This window comes from Narcine bancroftii, chromosome 10 (genome assembly GCF_036971445.1).
Source record: "Narcine bancroftii isolate sNarBan1 chromosome 10, sNarBan1.hap1, whole genome shotgun sequence".
Classification (NCBI taxonomy): Eukaryota; Metazoa; Chordata; class Chondrichthyes; order Torpediniformes; family Narcinidae; genus Narcine; species Narcine bancroftii.
Window position 1 is genome coordinate 45248662 of NC_091478.1, and position 19080 is coordinate 45267741.

Below are 19080 nucleotides of genomic sequence, written 5' to 3' on the forward strand. Positions count from 1 at the left end.
TCTACTAGCTTATCCATCTCTCTTTGGAAAACGGATACACCGTCGGTAGCTCCAAAAGGGACTCTTTTAAACTGAAAAAGTTTGCCATCTGCGTCAAAAGCAGTAAACTGCTTTTCATCTTTGTGAATAGACACCTGATGAGAAGCTGATTTCAGATCAATTGTGCAATATATTTTGTATTGTGCAATCTGGTTTCCCATGTCTGAGATACAAGGCAGGGGATAAGCATCTAGTTGTGTAAACCTGTTTCTAGTTGGGCTGTAGTCCACAACCATTCTAGGTTTCATGCCATTTTTGACGACTACAACTTGTGCATGCCAAGGACTTGTACTGGGTTTGATGATTTTTTCTTTCAATAAACGTCTAACCTCGTTCATAATAAAGAGTCTGTCCTCTTTGCTATAGTGCCTACTATTTGTAACTATAGGCCTACGTTCCGGGGTTAGGTTGATAAAAAGCATGGAGACTTAATCTTTAGAGTTGATAATCCGCAAACAGCCTCTTGGGGTACCATGATCGATGGTTAAATGCCAATATGATACTTTTCATTTGGCATTGGAAATTTAATCCTAAAAGCATCGGAACACAAAGACCAGGGAGCATGTGCAATTTCAAATCTTTATATTAATTTCCCTGGACCTTCAGAATTATTTTACAGCAACTTAGTCCAGAACAAGCCATAGAAATTTTGCGCTGAGATGGAAACAAGGTAAGATTCAGGGCGCTAGCGGTCGTAGGGTGAATATAGCTGTCAGTACTGCCTGAATCGAACAAACAGTCAGTAGGCTCCCTGTTTACCTCCACCTTCATCATGGAATACTTCAGGTTGTGGGGTCCATCTTGATTAATCACCATGGACACTAATAGGGTCTAAGTTCCAATCCTCATCTCTCAATGTTTGCATTCTGTGCTGACCACTGCCAGATAGACATAGTCAATAATGTTTGTCTGTAAAAACTTTTCCATGAAGGTTAGGTGGTGTTGCCAAGTCCAGCTGACTGGGACATTGACCGGCAATGGGCCCAGGCCCATCCTTTTAGAATAGGGTCTCCCCATGGCGGCGATCTGTCACAGTTCCCCACGTCTCTGGCAGTTCCACTTACGATTTCAGAAGAAGTAGAAGGAGAAGAGGGAGAAGAGCTCGATGGATCATTGGCTCTCTAGGTCAACAGAGCAGTGTTGAGGCGGCCCCCCTACTTAGTAGTAGTGCTTGAGCTACTTACTCTTCAACTCACAGCATGAGCTAGGCAAGGACTCTCGTGGACGGCAGGTTCTGGCACCGTACCCTCACTTTCTGCAGTTGGCACAATTGGCTTGCCACGTGGGGCACTGAGAGCGAACGTGTAGCGCCAAACCACAGAAGTAGAATCTTTTATGCTGCGGTTTAGTAGTGCTCAGCAATGGATCATCACTGCGGGTTGACCTTGGGGGTGCTGCTTCAGCATCCCTTTCTTTCTCGGGGGCTTTAGCACTTTGTAGTGCAGACTTAAGGATCTTGACGTTGTAGAGCAGCATTAAAAGTCAGGCCTAGGGTCTCCAGTAAACGTTGCCTGATGTACCCCGACTCCAATCTGCTTATGAATGCGTCCAGCATCAAAGATTCTTGGTGGGCTTCGGCTGTGACAGCAGCGCACACACAGGCTCTGGATAGCCCTTTTAGTGCAAGCACAAAAGCATCTTTGTTCTCTCCAGCTTGTTGTTTACGAGTGTGAAGCTGATGTCTTGCGAACAAAGTGTTCGGAGGAGATTCAGTGTATTCTGGTTGACAGCTGTCACCCTAACCACGGAGTAGGGTACTTTTCCGAGGAAAGCCACAAGATGGTCCATTTTCGCTGCGTCTTGCACCACTTTGTTCACTTGCATGTATGCTTCAAAACACTGCAGCCAGTGGTGAAACATTTCTCCAGCTTGGGTGGCATCTTGATCTATCTTGAGTCTTCTAGGTTTCAGGGAAGTATCCATGATTGAGAGTCTGTTAATAAAATTGATATGCCATAGACAAGACAAGTGTTATACTAATACAGGGCTTTTATTAACAGGCTATAACCACCACTAAACTGGCCAGTGGTAACCAGTAGGGTGGAGTATCTCTACAGCCATAGCCAATACCAAACAGTCAGTATAATGTGCCCACCCCCATGACATCATCACACTTTGAACCTTGAACCCATTGTGACTTTCATCCCTCACTGATATCTGCATGTGCTGAAAGACCAACACGTTTTGGACAGAATAAAAGTATCTTTCACCAAGCTGAAAGTCCTCCAGCAGTTCTGGATGTCTGACTCCATGTGCATCCCTGGGAACAGCCCATAATCAGAGTTCACTGCTGCTGGGAAATGAGCCATGACAGGACCCACGTACCCTTCTCCACACACTCTTAGCGAACCTGCATTCTGCCAAGAGGTGGGCGACTGTCTCCACTCCACAGCAGTCATCTCAGGGACAATGCACGTTGTGGATGATGTGTCTATTATACAGGAAGGATCTGACCAGAAGTGCCCTTTCACCACCAGCCAGGTTTGTTTATGAGCACTGGTGATGAGTTATTCCACCACATGAACTGGACAGTTTGCTCAGGGAGCAACCCCACTTTGTCCATCCAATCCTCATCTCTCAATGTCTGCATTCTGTGCTGACCACTGCCAGATAGACATGGTCAATGATGTTTGTCTGTAAAAACTTTTCCATGAAGGTTAGGTGGTGTTGCCAAGTCCAGCTGACTGGGACATTGACAGGCAATGGGCCCATGCCCATCCTTTGCAACACCTGGGGACAGGTAGAACCTCAGCGCATGGCGACACCTGGTGCCCTTGTACTTTGGTTCTACACACAGCCTAATGTAGCCACACACTTCAAACTCAAGCTCCCAGTCTCAGCAATATCCTTGAGATTTTTTTTATATACCTATTCCAGATTAATAACATCCTTATTAACAATAATCCCACATATGGCCTCACCAACGTCTTGTACAACTGTAACACAATGTTCCAATTCCTGTACCAAATGCCTTAATGGATATAAGTAGACAGGCTAACACCTTGTTCACCATGCTGTACCTTTACTCCAAGGTCTCTCTGTACTACGGCACTCTCCAGAGCCCAAATATACACATCCTCCCTTGGTTTAACTTACAGAAATGTAGGACATCATATTTATTCAGCTTATCTGCCATCTGCCATCCCTTAGCTTACTTCCCAAGTAGACTAGATCCTGTTGTAACCTGAGATAACCTACTTCGCTGTTCACTACACCACCAATTTCATTGCCATCTGCAAGCAAATGAACCATGTTAACCACATTGTCCAAATCATTTGTATAGATGACAAAACACTAGCACTGATCCTGAGGCACATCACTAGTAACAGTCCTCAAGTATGAAAATCAGTCCTCCATGATCATTCCAAAAAGCCACTTTTGTTTCCAATTGGCTAGCTCACCATTTTTTAAATGTTGAACCTTGAACCCAATGTGGTGAGGGAATACTGCCGACAGGCAGCTGAAGTATGTGCTGAAGGATGCACTGAGGCTTGGGGCACAGCCAACATGAGGGTGCTGCGGGGAAGAACCACGATCTAGAGTCATAGAACACTACAGCCCAGTACAGGTCCTTCAGCCCTTGATATTGTGCCAAAGTCCTTCTGTGGCTGGGCATTGAAGGTTGAGACTGAGGTGAAACCCCTCAAACAACAAAGGGGGAAGTAATGACAAGTTGCCACAATGGTGGCAATGCTGCTAAATATAAAATTAATGCTACAAGGTACAGTGATGGAAATATATAGATATTACGCTAATCATGCAAAGAGATTTTGAATGGTTTTCTATTTGTAAATAATTGATTGTGAATAAAATCTATTTTTGATATGAAGACGGTTACATCACATGGGATTCAGGGTGAACAAGCCAATTGGAAACAAAAGTGACTTGCTGGAAGGAGTCAGTGGGTGATCGTGGAGGACTGATTTTCATACTTGAGGCCTGTTACCACTGATGTGCCTCAGAGATCAGTGCTGATGTTTTATCATCTATACAAATGATTTGAACAATGTGGTTAATATGGTTCGAACACTTGCAGATGACAACAAAATTGGTGGTGTAGTGAACAGTGAAGTAGGTTATCTAAGTTACAACAGGATTTAGTCAGCTTGGGAAGTGGGCCAAGGGATGGCAGATGGCAGATGAGCTGAACAAATATGATATCCTACATTTCTGTAAGTTAAACCAAGGTGAGAGATATATATTTGGGCTCTGGAGAGTGCTGTAGTACAGAGAGAGACCTTGGGGTAAAGGTACAGCATGGTGAAGAAGGTGTTAGCCTGTTTACTTACATCCGCCAGGGCATTTGTTACAGGAGTTGGAACATTGTGTTACAGTTGTATAAGACATTGGTGAGGCCACACTTGGGATTAATGTGTGCAATTCTTGTTGCCTAGCTATAGGAAGGATGTTATTAATCTGGAATAGGTCCAAATAAATCATGAGGATGTTAGTGGAACTGGAGGGCTTGAGTTTGAAGGATAGGCTGGCATTTTTCTCTATGGACCATAGGAAATGGAATGGTGTCCTTGTGGAGGTATACAAAATTGTGGGACATGGATGGGCTGAATGGTGACTGCCTTTTTCCTGGGGTAGGGCCAGAAATGTTCCCTCTAATTTTTAGTTGTCAGTGTGCACAAAAATCTTATGTTGGGCCAATTCTTTTCCTGTGACCAAAGTACGTGTGCCCTGAATGCTTGTGCAAATGTAAACTTGAAATTATTTCAAGATAATATTGGCACAGCCTATCTCTCATGGCTAATACTGTATTGGCATGTTTTAATATTATGCAAATATGATTGCATTCTACGGTTATGTGTTTAGTATAATTATTAATTATAATACTAGATTATTTTACATACTAACCTTTTGAGTGCACATTAATTTCCTGTGCACATGCAGACAACTTAGAGGGAACAGTGGGTGGGGGGGGGGTCTTAAACTCAAAGATATAGGTTTAAGGTGGAAGGGGTGAGTGTTAAATGATGGTGAGTAGATACAAAGTGCTGCCAGAGAAAGTTGTAGACACAGGTGGAAATACATAATTGGAAAGGCATTTAGATGAGAAAGGTTTAGACTTTGGAGGGATATGGACCAATCACAGCAAACGGGATGAGCTCAGATAGATAACTTGGTTGGCAAGAATGAGATGGGCTGAAGGGCCTGCTATAGTGCTGTATAATTTTATGACTTTAGTATTTGCAGAGATTAATTGATTTAATGTGTGTTTATCTGGTACAGGGTATCTTTTCAGACATGGTTTCTGCTAAGCTCATAAAGACATTTCTTTATATTCTATTAGATTGAATCTATTCATATGTTTTTGTTTCAGAGGTGTATGATCATTTTAATTGTTTGTTTACAAATTTAGGGGATTAATTTGATTTCAACAAAACTTTTCTCATCAGTACATTAATTATTTGAGATGACAACTGTCTGCCTCAGAACCTCCATATCCTTGCTGTGGAATTTGATCACAAGAATTGGGTTTGAAATCTGAAAATATAAAGCTAGTTATCACCCAAATTGCCCAAGAATGTGGTTGCAAAAGCTTATCCGGTTTATTAATGTTCTTCAGGAAAGGAAAACTGCCCCCCCCACCCCCCACCATCCTCTAATTTGGCCCTTAGGTGATCTCATTCAATACAGAAGATGTCTTCCCTAATCCTTGCTTGAAAAAGCCAACATAATTCAGTGATTCCCCCATGTCAAGGCAGTTCAGATAATAGGAATACACCCCATCAGAATTCACAAATCACCACCAAAATCTTGAGATTTCGAATAATTTTTTTTTTTGTTTGAGAAAAAAGTAGCTAAATGAATACAAATGTGAAAATGATAATTAATTTTTGTCAAGGTTTTGCATAATGGAAAATCACAGTACAGACAGTTTCTCAGCATCCAACCACTCCAAAATATAGGGGTGACTGTGGAAATGGAAATTCACTGGAATTAACTGGCTCAGATGATTTCTGATTTTTATTACTATGGATGCTGTGTCTCACTTAATGGTTCTGTGAAATGTGATTTGAGAGTAGTTTCTTTTAAATGCCCTATAATGCTAAAGTAGAACATATCAAATGGGTAAGTCTTTTGTAATCTCAGATAACGTTTTTGAAGAGGTAATGAGGATCACCTCTATACCATTAATTTTTGTGCTATCTGCACATTTACTAATGATATTTCTCATCCTAATTGTTAATACAACAAACAACAGGGAACCCAGAACATCACTTGTTGCAGGCCTCCAATCTGAAAAATAACTCGCTGCTACCATCCAATTGACTATCTCACCTGGAATCCCATGAAATGCAACCCTACCACATGGGGACTTGTTAAAGACCACGTATCCAACATCTACCACCCTGTTCTCAGGAATCCTCTTGATCACCTGTTCAAAAATTCATTTGCTCTAAATTAAATTAATGGGGCATTATTTCCCATGCACACAAACATGCTGTCAGTCAGTAAATCAGTCCATACCTTTCCAAATGCAGATAGATCCTGTCTCTCTGAATCCCATGGTAATTTTTCCACTACTGCTGTTAGTTTGTAATTCCCTGCTTGATCTTGCCAGTGGTGCATTAACTACCAGCTGGGCCCCAAGGTTGAGTTTTAGCAAGGCTCCCCCTGACCTTTCCCCTCTGCCCACCCTTCCTTTAATTGAATAAAGTGACATTAAGTTACGTTAAATAACATATCATTGTACTATGTGTAATATACTACATGTATCAGCAAGAAGTGTAATTGTAGCAACACCCCTTTCCAGAAGTGCTTACATGGAATCATGTTCTGACAGGTATTGTCGAGTAATCAGGCATGATCTTCACTTGAAAACAGTTTGCAGTTCAAACAGAAAACCTTACCTGTGCTTGGAGAATAGCACAGCCAATTCTCCTGATTTTCTCACCATTTGTAAGGGAGCGGTAACATGGACTTACTAAAGTAACGTTTCTGTTTACCATCATATTTTATAGATTTCATACTCCTGGAATTCATGTCCCAACAGGCCTCGCTCCCTGTCTTTAACCAGTAAACTCACATGTTAATGCCAATTCATGACATAATGACATCATTATGGTAAACACAATCTCGTGGCTGCGGCACGAAGTGAAAATACACATGTAAAAGAACTGAAATATCATCCAAATTACTCTTGTGTACTCTCAATTTTTTTTCTCTGGCCTCCACCCCCCCACCCCCCCACTTTCCTTCTGGGCTCTAGGCTTAAGCCTCCTCAGGCTAATAGTTAATAAAGACACAACATAAGCTACCCTCAGTCTTCTGGTATCTCACTCATAGCTATGAAAGATACAAAAACTACCAGAGCCTTTGCAATTCCTTCCTTGAATACACCTGGTTATCCCCTGCGGATTTGTGCACCTATTTGTGCTTCAAGACAGCAAACACCTCTTCCATAACATTTCAGGACATTGTTCCTTACCCAAACTTGCTAGCTTCCAAGAATTTCACTTTGGAAAAGTATTCTCTTTAGATCTTACCCATTTCTGGTCCTTCACACAAAGGTGACCACACACTTATTCCTTAAATTAACCTAATCACTCCCTAGTTCACCTTTTGCTCTAAATATGCACAGTCTTTTAAGATACTCTTTTACTTTGTACATTGACATCTCCCCTTTTTCTTTCTTGAATTCCTACTTCATTATACTCCATCCCTTTCTCTCCTCATGCATGCACTTGATTCAATTTGCCTATTCCTGACATATTCCTGCTTCTTTTATTTTTGACCAACGCTCCATAAACCAGGGTCAGCTAATTCTGCCAGCCCAGTCCATCACTCAAATGGGAACTCGTTGATCCTTTCTCACTTTTAAAAGCGTCCACTTGCTTTATCTTCCGACATCCTTTCCCAATATGCCTTGCAAGTTCATGCCTACTGCACCAGTCTGACCTTTTACTGTAATTATTTTAAAACAAATCAAATCATGGTTATTGTTTCCAAAGTTCTTCCCCACTGACTAATCAGAAACTTGCCCAGTCCCATTTCCTGAGAGGAAGGTGAATGTTGCTCCCTCTTTTGCAGAACCATACAATATATTGCTTGAAAAAAAACACGTTCCTGGATGCTCTTAACAAATCCTGCCTGATCTGATCCCTTAGCACTATGGCAGTTCTAGTCAATGTTAGGGAAGGTAAACCTAAAATTAAAATTAAAATTAAAATTAAAATCCTATTATTCATGCACCTAACTGCCATCTCAACACATTGTGTTCTAATTTTAAAGGACTATTGGGTGCCTGAAGTACAATCCCCTTTCTAATTTCTAAGATCTACCCATTTCAACTGACCAGACATTTCCCCCAGGAATATCCTCTCTATACTGCCACGATGTTCTCCCTAATCAATATTGCACACCATTTTCACTCTTACCTCGACCTCCATCACACCTGGAACATCTGTACCTTGGAATATTGAGCTGCCAGTTCTGCTCATCCTCACCATGTTTCTGTCATCTCAACTCCTGAGTTCATCTGCCTGACCTTGGACAGATTACTTGGACTGAAATAAATTTAGCTTAGCCTTTCTTGCTCCTTGTTCCTATCTCTACCTGAAAAGGTTATGAAGGTGCCACTGAACAGAAGAACATAAGAAAAAGGAGTAGAGCATCTGGCCTGGCCTGTCGAGCCTGCTCTGCATTCAATTTGAGAAAATGGCTGACCTAGTTCTAGACAGCTCCACTTATGCAACCATTTAATATCCTTATTTTTCAAAAATCAATCTATCCATGTAAGGAAAGTTCCAAAGCAAGGACAAGGGGGTAACTAGGAAACAATATGATCCATTTGGACCAACATAGGTGAGATAGGTGAGATCTTAAATACATAGGTGAGATCTTAAATTAATACATCTCATCTGTATTTACTAAGGAGAAGGATATTTTAGTTGGAGAATTCAGGGAGAGGGATAGTGAAATACTGGAAAAAAAAACTACCATCAAAAAAGAGAGACGTTAGATGACTTGTCTATTTCAGTGTAGATAAATAATCAGATCCCAGTAAGTTGTCTTGTCAGTTTTGTATGAAAGGCATAGGAAGACATTGCGGGAGCTCTACCTGAAACCTTCAAATTTTCTCTGGTGACAGAAGAGCTGCCAAGTGACTTGTGGAATGAAAATGTGATATCTACAGTCAGGAAGCACAGCAAAAATTAGCCAGGTAATCATAGACCAGTGAGTCTGATATCAATGATTTGGAAATATTTGGAAAAAAAATTCTGGATAAAATTAATACTTGGCAAAGTTTGTTTGGGGGGCAGGGTTGACATCTTGAAGAAATTACAAAATACATTGATGAAGGCAATGGGAAACTGGTCTAAAAGGTCCATGGGGTCCATGGTAAGTTGTCAAATTGGATTCAACATTAGCTTGGTAAAAGAAGGCTCTCACCCTTACAATGTTTTAAATATTAATGATTTGGATATGATTGTGGGAGACACAATTAGCAAGTTTGCAAATGTTAGGAGGTGTTGATGGTGCTGAGATTTGCTGGATGATATTAGTAAATTGATTGAGCAGTGGCATATGGAATTTAATCCCGTTAAGTTGAGAGGATAAGCATATCAATGGAAGGGCTCAAGGAATTACTGATAAATGAAGTGATCTCAGTGTACCAGTCCAAAGATCCCAGAAGGTGGCTGACAGGTGGGTAAGATGATAAAGAAGGGACACTTACCTTCCGTCATTAGCTGGGGCATAACATATAAGAGCAGTGAGGTTAGGATCCAACTTTAGTGAACATCAATTAGGCCCCAGCTGAAGTACGGTGTACAGTTCTGATCACTCTATAAGAAGGATGAAATTACATTTGACAGGTGCGAAGGATGTTGTCTTGGTGAAGTTATGGATAGGCTGGGTATTTCTTGGAGTGAAGTAATCAGAGGTACGCCAAGTTTTGATGGGATAGGAAGTAGGACTATTTTCCCTGCATCAAACTAGAAGGCAGAAGTTTAGGATAAGGGGTGATGGTGGTGTGAGGAAGAACTTCCTTCACTCAGAGGGCAATCGGAAGTTGGTACACATTGGCTGAGTAGCTGGTAGATGCATAGACTTTGACCACCTTTAAGAAGAACCTAGATGAGCACATACATTGCTTAGATGCCGAAGGTTATGGGAGCAAATTAGATTATTATAGGTGGGGTCTGAATAGGTACATGGTGGGCTGAGGGGCCCAGTTCTGATTACGACTAAATCAGCATTCAACTATTTGCCATTAAAACACCTTACATGTAGTTCTTATTTTTAGTAGCAACCCATGCTACAGTCATTGGGGAATGTAATGAAGCACGCTTCAGTATTTTACCTATATTTTCATTCTGAAAGGAATGTTCTGATTAATTTTTAGATCTTGCAGGGATGAAATCAGCCATTAAATAACACATTCCCACTCCCCTGGGGGGAATCAGTACAGATCAGTCAAGATTTCTGGAATGTCTAAAATATTAGGGGTTCAACTATGTAATCGGTGTCTTAGGTGCTGCTATACTTTACTCACACCATCCTATCCAATGAGGTGTAGCATTTGCCAGACACGTGGTTAGGCCTCCCTAAAATATCTTTCGACTCAGTATGCTGACAAATGTAACTGGTACAGTGGTGACAGGTTACCCAGTGCTTCTCCCCACTATCTCATCAACGTCAAGGTTAACTCTGTACCAACCTCCGGACTGTTAGTCTCTCTTGTCCTAGGGGCCTGCAGGATTGCAGGACTGCCCACCTTTCATCTCCAACTTCAACAGGGTAACATCCACTGCTAGATTTTCACATCATACCATCCACTGGGCCAGTCAGAAGGTATTGTTTCATTAATTTAATGCAGAATCAATGTCTTAAATGATTTATAATATAGAACTGAAAGTAAATTGTTCTTTGAATTATAACTCACATGACGAATTACATTTTCCAGGCCACAGTCTGCTTAACAGACTCAAGTGTTAGCTTCCTGTGTTGAAATCTTATTTAAACTTTGCCATTGGATTTAATTGGGGCTTAAGCTCTGGACTTGTTCGGAGGTATATTTTTATCTTGTTGAGCGAGTAAAACTCTTGCTGTTTTGTGTTCTGTCACACATGCCTTAGATATCAGTGACATCATGGCTATTATAAAAAGATCAAATTTCCAAATAGATGGTGAAGGCCATTTCAAAAATTTAGTGTTATTACAATGTAGTTTTTTAAAATCACTACTTTAAATTTTCAAGATGAATCAGATACTGCTTTGATTTTTGTGTAGTAAAATGATCACAGACTATATTTAGATGAGTGCTCAGGGTATTTGCTCACAGAATTTACATACACAACAGCTGCAGAAAGAGCTCTGTTGGAAGGGCAATGTTTCCTCTGTGCTTCTCTGGGATTTGAGTGTCAGTGACATGTGGCCAGCCCAATGAGTTCTGTACACTAGTAACATTAATTGAGAGTCTAACTACATATCTTATGTCCTCAGTCTGCATTTCTATAAATCTATACGCAATGTTCAGTTTCAGTCATGTTGAAAAAAGCCTCACCTATACCCTGCCTATATATAACAATTTTTAGTTTGACAATTTAAATCTCCAAATTGTTTGTTTTTGAAGTTAGCTAAAGAATAGCATTAAAAATGGAGTTCATGTGGTGATGCATCAAATAGGAGGTATATAGTAGAAGGTGAGAGTCTACCAGTTTGAAAGCATGGATAGATACTGAAGTAATCAGTAAACAGAAGCTAATAGAATTCAGAAACAAAGATTTCATTATCCACGTATATAATTTGTGCAATGTTGGCATTGTGGGCAAAGCCAAAAGTTATTGCCTGTTTCGAATTGGCTTTGGGAAGATGGTAGTGAGCCATATTCTCTAACTCCTGCAGTCTTAAGGAATGAAGATTTAGATATAGTTCAAAGTTAGAATGATAAGAAATTTGGAGGGGAATCTGGAGGTGGATGTTGTTGGTTTGGGAGGTGATATTAGAGTAGTCCAGCAGAGTCAAGGCAGTGCATTTTGTGCCTAGCCAGTATGTGCTATTGGTGGAAAGAACAATTACCTTGAATGATTGATGGGCCAGACATGTGTGCTGCTTTTTCCTGGATGAGGTTGAGCTTCTTGGGTGCTGTTGGAACTGAAAACATCCAAACAAGTGGAGAATATGTGATTGTGCTTCTGCATGGTGCTTTTTGGATGGTGGAAAGTCTTCGGGGTATTAAGAGGCAATTTACTTGTGCCAACATTCTCAGCCTCTGACCTACTTTTGAGCCACAGTATTTTGTGGCCAGGCTTGTTGTGTCCCTAGTAAATGATAACCTCCACTCTTTTATAATATTGTTGGTGGAGGACTCAGTTCAGGTAATGTATTTGAATATCGAGAGGAGATGGCCTTTGTCTTATTAAAGATGGTTATTGGCCACACTTTTGTGGACATAGCTTGGCACTTATCAGCCCATGCCTGAATGTTGTTTGAGTCTTGCTTCATGCCAGCATGAATTGCTTCATTTATCGAGCAGTTGTGAATGGAATTGAACATTGTGCAATCATCAACACCAATTAAAAGGAAAATCATTGAAGCAGATAAAGATGGATAGATCTAGGACACTGACGTCATGAATTCTTGCAGCCATGTTCTGGGGCTGAGCCACTCGACTCACAATAAGGTTAACTACCTTCAGTTATGCAAAATACAATTCCAAAAATTGAGGCATTTTCCCCTTAATGCTCTTTGACTTAATTTTTGCCAGTGTACCTTGACGACACATTTGTCAAATGCTGCCTTGATATTAAAGATAGTCATTCTCACCTCAAATCTGCTATTCCCTGGTCCATATTTCGATAGAATTGAGTCAACCTGGGTACAATCCAAACTGGGTATCAATGAACAAGTTAGTGGAGAATAAATGCTACTTGATGATATATTCTAATGCTATGTGGATAATTGAAAATTTACTGGTTTGGTGGTAATTAGCTAGATTAGATTTACCTGATTTTTGTGATATTGACACACCTGGCCAGGTTTTACATTATAGGATAGACGTCCATAGCCGTCAACCATTTCCTAATATCAGGAGGAGAATCTTCCACAGTAACAAGGAAGCCAAGGAGGAGTATCTATATGACACACTTAGCTGAATTTGGTTGGGAATGCTTGATTCTTTTGTTTAGCACTCGATGTTCCTTTTGGTGAGGATGGAGTTGTTCTTGGAGCCACCTACCTCCATTGGCTATTTAATTGTCCACCACCATTCGCAACTGCCGAGGCCTGCAGAATTTTGATCTGACCATTTGGTTGTGGGATTGCTTTGGTCGATATTTTGCATGGTATCTTAGCTAACATGCAAGCTGAGCTATGTTGCTGTTTCACCAGATGAGCTCCTGATTTTTAACTATGCCTTGTGCCGCTCTTCCTCATCAAAGCAGATTGATCTTCTGGTTGATTACAACACTAGAGCAATTGATTTACAGGGACATAAGGTTACAGATAAGGTTACAGTTTGTGATAGTGTATATTTCTAATAATTTAGAGTCATAGGGACATAAAGCAAGGAAACAGGCCTCTCTGCCCATCAAGTACACTTGAGCCCTTGACTACCCATTCACACTAATTCTGCATTGGTCTTGTGTTTTATTCTCCCGATTTTCCCTTAACGCATCGCAATTTCCACTGCATGCCAACACACCAGGGGCAATTTGTAGTGGTGAGTCAGATTGGGTCTCTGGTGAGGAGGAGACTCTAGTATCTGCACCACTGTGTTGCCCATTTAAAAAGTGAATGACTGTAGATCAACTAGGGTTTACAATTCATTTTAAAATTAAAATTGCTTACTGAATAAATTCATTACTTTTATGAAAAATGAAAGTAACTGACCAAAAAACTGAAATTTATGGAAATCAGAGTTGTCACGTAATGCTACATTTAGAATGTAACATATATGAAATTCTCAGAGCCCACCTCACTGACAAAAGACAAAGGTGGAAAAACCCAACACCCAACCCCAACCCACCAATTTTCCCTTGCAACCGCTGCAACCGTGTCTGCCTGTCCCGCATCGGACCTGTCAGCCACAAACGAGCCTGCAGCTGACGTGGACATTACCCCTCCATAAATCTTCGTCCGTGAAGCCAAGCCAAAGATAAAGACATGAAATTCTTTAATTTTTGTCCACCGTAAGGCAATCAGAGAGTCAGCACTTTGTCCAGTGCCCCTCACACAAACCTACAGCACCAGGTGTTCCTGGGTGCTCTCCCCTCCAAGTACTGACCGTCCTGAGCCTGCTTGGTTTCCAAGATCAGACAATCTCAGGCGTATGAAGCAAAGCTATTTAGATGCAATGAACAAAGTTAAAATCAATACCAAAAAAAAATGACGTTAAAATCTATTTTTTCTGAAGATTAAAAATGAATAACGATGGAGATCTGGGCAACTACATAGACCTCAACTCAAACCTCATGGGATGGTGTCTGTTTACTTTCTGTCTCAAGTTTCTACTGGGTGAGGAGGGAAGTCCTTTGTTTTCTTTTCCGGTCTTATCATTTCACTTCCTGAGACCCCACCCTCCGGTTTAACTCCAAGTCACCTTTTACCAGCGAGATTTGAGGCTGTTAGTGAGCTAGTTGAATCTTAAAATGGCAATGAAGTTGTACAGCATCATCAGTTTGCAGCCTTGGCTTTTTTTAATAACCATATACAATATAGAACAGGCCAGTTTGGCCCTACTAGTCCATGCCGGAACAAATCCCCACCCTCCTAGTCCCACTGACCAGCACCTGGTCCATACCCCTCCAATCCTCTCCCCTCCATGTAATTATCCAGTCTTTCCTTAAATGTAAATAATGTCCTTGCTTCAACCATCTCTGCTGGAAGCTTATTCCACATCCCAACCACCCTTTGTGTGAAGAAATTTCCTCTCATGTTCCCCTTATAATTTTCCCCCTGCAATCTCAAACCATGGCCTCTGGTTTTAATATCCCCAACTCTTAATTGAAAAAGCCTATCCACGTTGACTCTTTCTGTCCCTTTTAAAATCTTGAACACCTCCATCAAATCCCCCCTCAATCTTCTATGCTCCAGAGAAAAAAGCCCCAAGCTGCTCAACCTTTCCCTGTAACTCAAACCCTGACATCCTGTCAACATTCTCGTGAACCTTCTCTGCACTCTCTCTATTTTGTTTATATCCTTCCTATAATTTGGTGACCAAAACTGCACACAGTACTCCAAATTTGGCCTCACCAATGCTTTGTACAATTTCATCATAACATCCCAACTTTTGAATTCAATACTCCGATTTATGAAGGCCAACATTCCAAATGCCTTCTTCACCACTCTATTTACCATAACTCCTAAATCACTTTGTTGCTCTGCACTCCTCAATTGTGTACCATTCAATGTATATGACCTATTTAGATTTGCCTTTCCAAAATGCAACACTTCACACTTATCCGTATTAAATTCTATCAGCCATTTCTCAGCCCACTCCTCTAGCTTTCCTATATCTCTTTTTAAGCTACGGTAATCTTCCTCACTGTCCACAATACCACCAATCTTTGTATCATCTGCAAACTTACTTATCCAATTCGCCATCCCTTCTTCCAGATCGTTAATATATATAATAAACAATAGTGGACCCAGGACCGATCCCTGAGGAATTCCACTAGTCACCGGCCTCCAATTTGACAAACAATTTTCTACCAGTACTCTCTGACACCTCCCATCCAACCATTGCTGAATCCATTTCACTACCTCCTTATTTATACCTAATGCCTCCACCTTTTTTCCTAACCTCCTGTGGGGAACTTTGTCAAAAGCTTTACTAAAGTCTAAATAGACATCATCCACAGCCTTCCCTTCATCAATCTTTTTTGTAACCCCCTCGAAAAACTCTATAAGGTTTGTTAAGCATGATGTACCCCTGACAAAACCATGCTGACTACTACCTATCAATCCCTGTTCTTCCAAATATTTGTAAATGCCATCCCTCAGAACACTTTCCATCAACTTACCCACCACAGACGTCAGACTCACAGGTCTATAATTTCCAGGTTTAAATTTGGACCCTTTCTTAAACAGCAGAACAACATGAGCCACCCTCCAATCCTCTGGCACTACCCCCATGACCAGTGACATCCTAAATATCTCTGTTAATGGCCCCACTATCTGTACACTAGTCTCCCTGAGTGTCCTTGGGAATACATTGTCTGGACCCGGAGATTTGTCCACCTTTATCTTTTTTAACACTGCCATCACTACCTCCCCACTATTTTTCTTTATTTCAGCTGGTACAATATTTTTTTTCCCTAGTGAATACGAAGGAAAAGAAATCATTTAAAATTTCTCCCATCTCCTCTGACTTTTCACATAGCCTACTCTCCCTATCTACAAAGGATCCAATTCTATCCCTCACTAATCTTTTACTTTTAATGTCCCTATAGAAACCCTTTCGATTTATTCTTACTCTGCCTGCCAAAGCCTCTTCGTGCCTCTTTTTGGCCTTTCTCATTTCTTTCTTAAGATTTTTTCTACACTCCTTGTAGTCCTCTTTCAATTTCTCATCACCCTGCTGTTTATACCTCTTGTACACCTCCCTCTTTCTCCTAACCAAATTTCTAATATTCCTCGAAAACCAAGGCTCCCTATGACTTTCAGCCTTTCCTTTGATCCTCACTGGGACATATCTACTCTGTACTCAAAATTTCTTCTTTGAATATTCTCCATTTTTCATTTACATCCTTTCCTGAAAAAAATCATGTCCCACTCAATACTCTCCAAATCCATTCTTATTCCTTCGAAATTTGCTTTTCTCCAATCCAGAACCTCAACTTTAGGCCCTTCTTTGCTCTTCCCTAAAACTAACCTAAAATTAATAGAGTTGTGATCACTAGACCCAATTTGTTCTCCAACATTAACCTCAGACATCTGACCTATCTCATTTCCTAACAGGAGATCCAGTATTATACCATCCCGAGTCGGTTCCTCTACGTATTGATTAAGAAAACTATCTTGCACACACTTGACAAACTCTAGCTCATCCAGCCCTCTTACTGTATGGGTATCCCAATCAATGTGAGGGAAGTTAACATCTCCCATGATCACTACCTTATGTTTATTACACATATATGCTATCTCCTTACAAATTTGTTCTTCCAATTTTCTTGGCCAATTTGGTGGTCTATAATACACTCCCATTAGTTCCCTCATGCCTCCTCCACCCCTCAGTTCCACCCAAACAGCCTCACTGGATGATCCCTCCAAACCATCCTGCCACCTCACGGCAGTAATGTCCTCCTTAACCCCCTGTTCGATCACATCTAAAACATTTATATTCTGGATATTTAGTTGCCAGTCCTGACCCTCCTGTAACCAGGTCTCACTAATTGCCACAACATCATGATTCCAAGTGCCAATCCATGCTCTAAGTTCATCTACCTTGTTCACTATGCTTCTTGCATTAAAGTACATGCATTTCAGAGAATGGCCCTTATATATATTCTCTATTCTACCTTTTACCTTAACCTCCATCCTTCCTTTGTTATCTTTATCATTCTTAACTAGGTGGCCATGCACCCTCGACACTGTTCGCAAACTCTGCTCCCCACCCCCCTGCCAAACTAGTTTAAACCCTCCCCCACAGCTCTAGCAAATCTGCTTGCCAGGATATTGGTCACCCTCCAGTTCAAGTGGAATCCATCCCTTTTGTACAGGCCCGACTTTCCCCAGAAGAGATCCTAATGATCCAAAAACCTTGATATATTTATACGCCTGGTGGCATCCAGCTAATCACAGTACACAGTTAACAGATAACATAATTTTACTTATCGAGAACCTCTATTCAAGAATTCCTGCTGACTCACAGCTTTGTGGATGCAGTTTTGATCCCGACCTCATGTGCTGTTATGCGGCGTTTACCTGTTCTCCCTGTGATGCTGTGAGTCTCCCCAAGGTGCTTTGATTTCCTCACACATTCTCATGTCCATGATGATGGTTGAATTGGCTGATGTAAACTACCACTCAGCATTGGTAAAAGGGTAAAGAATCAAAAATAACATCGATAGCCATAGGTGGAAGCAGAGGGGACTAAACAGAGGGGTTGAAAGATGGGTGGAAAAAGAAAGGTCTAAAAAGAGGGGTGGAAACAGGGGTCGAAACAGAGGTGCAAACAGATGGGTCAAAACAGAGGTCTCAAATCAGGTGTGTCAAAACAGAGTGCTCGAAACAGAGGGGTTTAAACAGAGGGATCAAAGCAGGTGGAACTAAATTAATGATATATTAATGATCTGGAAGTAGGGGTGGAGAATTGGATAAGCAAGTTTACGGATGATACAAAGATTGGTGGTGTTGTGGACAGTGAGGAAGATTACCATAGATTAAAAGGTGATTTAGGAAGGCTGGAGGTGTGGGCTGAGAAATGGCTGATGGAATTTAATACAGATAAGAGTGAGGTGTTACATTTTGGAAAGGCAAATCTAAATAGGTCATATACATTAAATGGTAGGCTATTGAGATGTGCAGAGCAACAAAGGGATTTAGGAGTGATGGTAAATAGTACCCTCAAGGCTGATACTCAGGTAGATGGTGGGGTGAAGAAGGCATTTGGAATGTTGGCCTTCATAAATCGGAGTATTGAATTCAAGTGTAGGGAGGTTATGATGAAATTGTACAAGGCATTGGTGAGGCCAAATTTGGAGTACTGTGTACAGTTTTGGTCACCAAATTATAGGAAGGATATAAACAAAATAGAGAAAGTACAGAGAAGGTTCACAAGAATGTTGACAGGATTTCAAGGTTTGAGTTACAGGGAAAGGTTGTGCAGATTAGGGCTTTTTTTCTCTAGAGCGTAGAAAATTGAGGGGGGATTTGATAGAGGTGTTTAAGATTTTAAAAGGGACAGACAGAGTAAATGTGGATAGGCTTTTTCAATTAAGAGTGGGGGAGATTCATACTAGAGGACATGGTTTAAGACTGAAGGGGTAAAATTATAAAGGGAACATGAGGGGAAATTTCTTTACGCAAAAGGTGGTAGGGATGTGGAATGAGCTTCCGGCAGACGTGGTCGAGGCGGGATCA

General features: G+C 41.0%; 1 protein-coding gene across 4 annotated transcripts in view; it reads left to right on the plus strand.

Moving 5' to 3' along the window:
• Positions 1-19080, plus strand: part of mypn (myopalladin) — a 301418-nt gene that overhangs the window by 16590 nt on the left and 265748 nt on the right. For 2 of the 4 annotated variants that reach the window (XM_069900830.1, XM_069900829.1), the window contains exon 1: positions 2200-2520. The exons of 1 other annotated variant lie outside the window; for it this stretch is intronic. Coding sequence is in view for 1 of the 3 variants with exons in the window: in XM_069900829.1 (XP_069756930.1) it covers positions 2462-2520 (59 nt within the window). In the remaining 2 variants the exon portion in view is untranslated. Of the gene's footprint in view, positions 1-2199; positions 2521-10662; positions 10849-19080 lie in introns of those variants that run through there. One more of the 4 variants, XM_069900831.1, reaches the window with a different exon arrangement.